Source organism: Corvus brachyrhynchos, unplaced genomic scaffold, assembly GCF_000691975.1.
Source record: "Corvus brachyrhynchos isolate BGI_N302 unplaced genomic scaffold, ASM69197v1 scaffold193, whole genome shotgun sequence".
Taxonomy (NCBI): Eukaryota; Metazoa; Chordata; class Aves; order Passeriformes; family Corvidae; genus Corvus; species Corvus brachyrhynchos.
The window spans coordinates 78,646-80,784 of NW_008237087.1; the positions used below are offsets into that span (position 1 = coordinate 78,646).

General features: G+C 66.3%; 1 protein-coding gene across 1 annotated transcript in view; it reads right to left on the bottom strand.

The window, feature by feature from the left end:
* The window catches only part of MYO1A (myosin IA), an 18,058-nt gene that overhangs the window by 9,659 nt on the left and 6,260 nt on the right, over positions 1-2,139 (bottom strand). The window contains exons 19-28 of the mRNA XM_017728664.1: positions 2,072-2,138; positions 1,899-1,992; positions 1,614-1,763; positions 1,449-1,517; positions 1,100-1,186; positions 802-876; positions 561-695; positions 353-459; positions 153-285; positions 6-51 (exon numbers count right to left, since the gene is read on the bottom strand). Of these exons, the coding sequence (XP_017584153.1) occupies positions 6-51; positions 153-285; positions 353-459; positions 561-695; positions 802-876; positions 1,100-1,186; positions 1,449-1,517; positions 1,614-1,763; positions 1,899-1,992; positions 2,072-2,138 (963 nt within the window). The remainder of the gene's footprint in view (positions 1-5; positions 52-152; positions 286-352; positions 460-560; positions 696-801; positions 877-1,099; positions 1,187-1,448; positions 1,518-1,613; positions 1,764-1,898; positions 1,993-2,071; position 2,139) is intronic.

The window sequence follows — 2,139 nt, forward strand, 5'->3', positions numbered from 1 at the left end:
GTCGCCCAGGACAGGGTGCTCGGTAGTGAGGAGCAGCAGGCGTGGGACTGTCTGTGGGCGGGGGTCAGCGTGGGCAGGGGGTCAGTGCGGGCAGGGGGTCAGTGTGGCCCCGTTTGCCTTCCCGCTGCCCAGGGCACGAGTCAGGATCTCACCTTTCCATTGGCCCTGTTCACCTTCCTCACGGTGTCAGCCATCACCAGCTTGTCCTTGGCCACTGCGAGGAGCTTCTGGTACTTGGGGTTCTGCTTCAGCCCCAGGTACTCTCCACGGAAGGGCTGCTGCAGGCTGGAGACGAGGCTGTCAGCCACTGCTGCCCTGAGCTCCCCTGCACCCCCAGCCCCGACCCTGGCACCTTTTGGGGTAGAGGGTCTTCTTGTCCTTGAAGAGCTCGCTGGCGCAGAGCTTGGCCTGCAGCTGGGCCCGGCGTGCCGGTGGCAGCTGGTCCCGGTACTTCTTGCACTGCCAATGGAGGGGGCGATTCGGTGCCGTCAAAGACCCCTCGGGTGAGCCGGCGCATCAAGATCCCAGCTGGAATTCCCCCCGTGTCCCCCTGCTCCCACCTTCCAGTGGTAGAAGATGTTCTTCAGCTCCTGGTTGGTGTTATCCAGGAACCGGTACGGCGCCGGGGGCCAGGTCCGGTCCGTCACCGACAGCGGTGGGAGGTTCTTCCCCAGCCCCACCAGGTACCTCTGCACCTGGGGGCAACAACGCGGTGGGGGGTCAGGAGAGGACAGGGCTGTCCAGCTCCAGGGCAGGGGGCTGGGAAGGCACCGTGGCCCCCTCTGCCCCAGCCCCACTCACCAGCCGCCAGTAGATGAAGTTGGCCACGCAGGTGCTGGCGCTGGAACGGAAATACTTCCTGTAGGTCCTGCGCGCCTGCGGGGACAGGGCCAGTGGTGAGGACACCGGACATCGCCACCAGCCCCACCAAGGACAAGGGTGTCTCGTCCCCCACATCCCCATTTGACCCCAGTGGAGAGGACAGCGGCTCCAGCCCGACAGAGTGGGCAGGAGCGGGGTGGGCAGACAGACAGACAACCCGGACACAGCGGCACGGACAGCATGACAGAGGTGGCCGGAGGGCGCGTGGCCCCGTTACCTGGTACCCTCTCCAGTGAGCGGCGATGGTGCTGGCGGCTGCGTGACGTTGGCGCTGGGACTTCAGCTCCCGGAGGAGCCGGCGAGACTGCGGGGGTGAGAGCCCGGGGAGCCCGAGGGGGAGACACCAACACAGACATGGAGCGAGAGGGAGAGGCAGGAGAGAGGCAGGAGAGAGGCAAGAGAGAAGGAGGGAAGACGGGGAGAGGAGATGAGGAAGAACCTGGTCCCACCATGGGACACACAGAGCCCCTGGTCCCACCGTGGGGCACACGGAGCCCCTTCCCCACCCACCCTGCTCCCCACACCAGGCCAGTCCCACTGGCGGTCCTGGGGTGCTCAGCCCTCACCTTCCAGCCCCGTGCGTACGCCTGCAGGATCAGTGCCGACCGCTTCATCTGCTTGTAGTGGTTCTTTTGCTGCAGGGGAAGAAGGGGGTGAGCTGGGTGGGCTCAGAGAGCCAGGGGGAGAGGGATAGGCAGGGGGAGCATGGCCAGGACTCGCCCTGTCCTCACCCTGTGGCCCCGGAACCAGGCGGAGATGAGGATCTGGCTCTTGCGCATCAGCTGGTACTGGGTCCGGCACCGCCAGCCCCGAAACACCTTCTGGATGAGGGTGGCGAGCTGGGCCACACGCTCCTGGCGCTGCTGCTCCAGGTCGAAGAGCTGGCGACAACCATGGCAAGCGCTGGGTCACTGAGCAGCTGGGTCACCCAGAGCCATCTCCAGGGGCTGTGGCATCACCCAGGAACTCCCAGGACAAGTTTGGATCCCCCTGGACTCCCCCATTCCCAGACTCACCGTGCGTGGTGAGCGGATGAAGATCTTGGTGTGGCCGAATGCCAGCTCCTCAGCAGGGAACGCCAGACCTGCCAGCAGCACCTCGGCCCCCTCCCTGCACCACAGCAGAGACGAGGCCGGTCAGAGCTCCCCCGGCAGCCCCCTGGCCCTCACGGTCCGTGCCAGCCCCGTACCTGTCACCACCGTCCCAGCGGGGCCACGTGCGGGGGTTGAGCATCTTGTAGCGCTGCAGGAAGGGGCC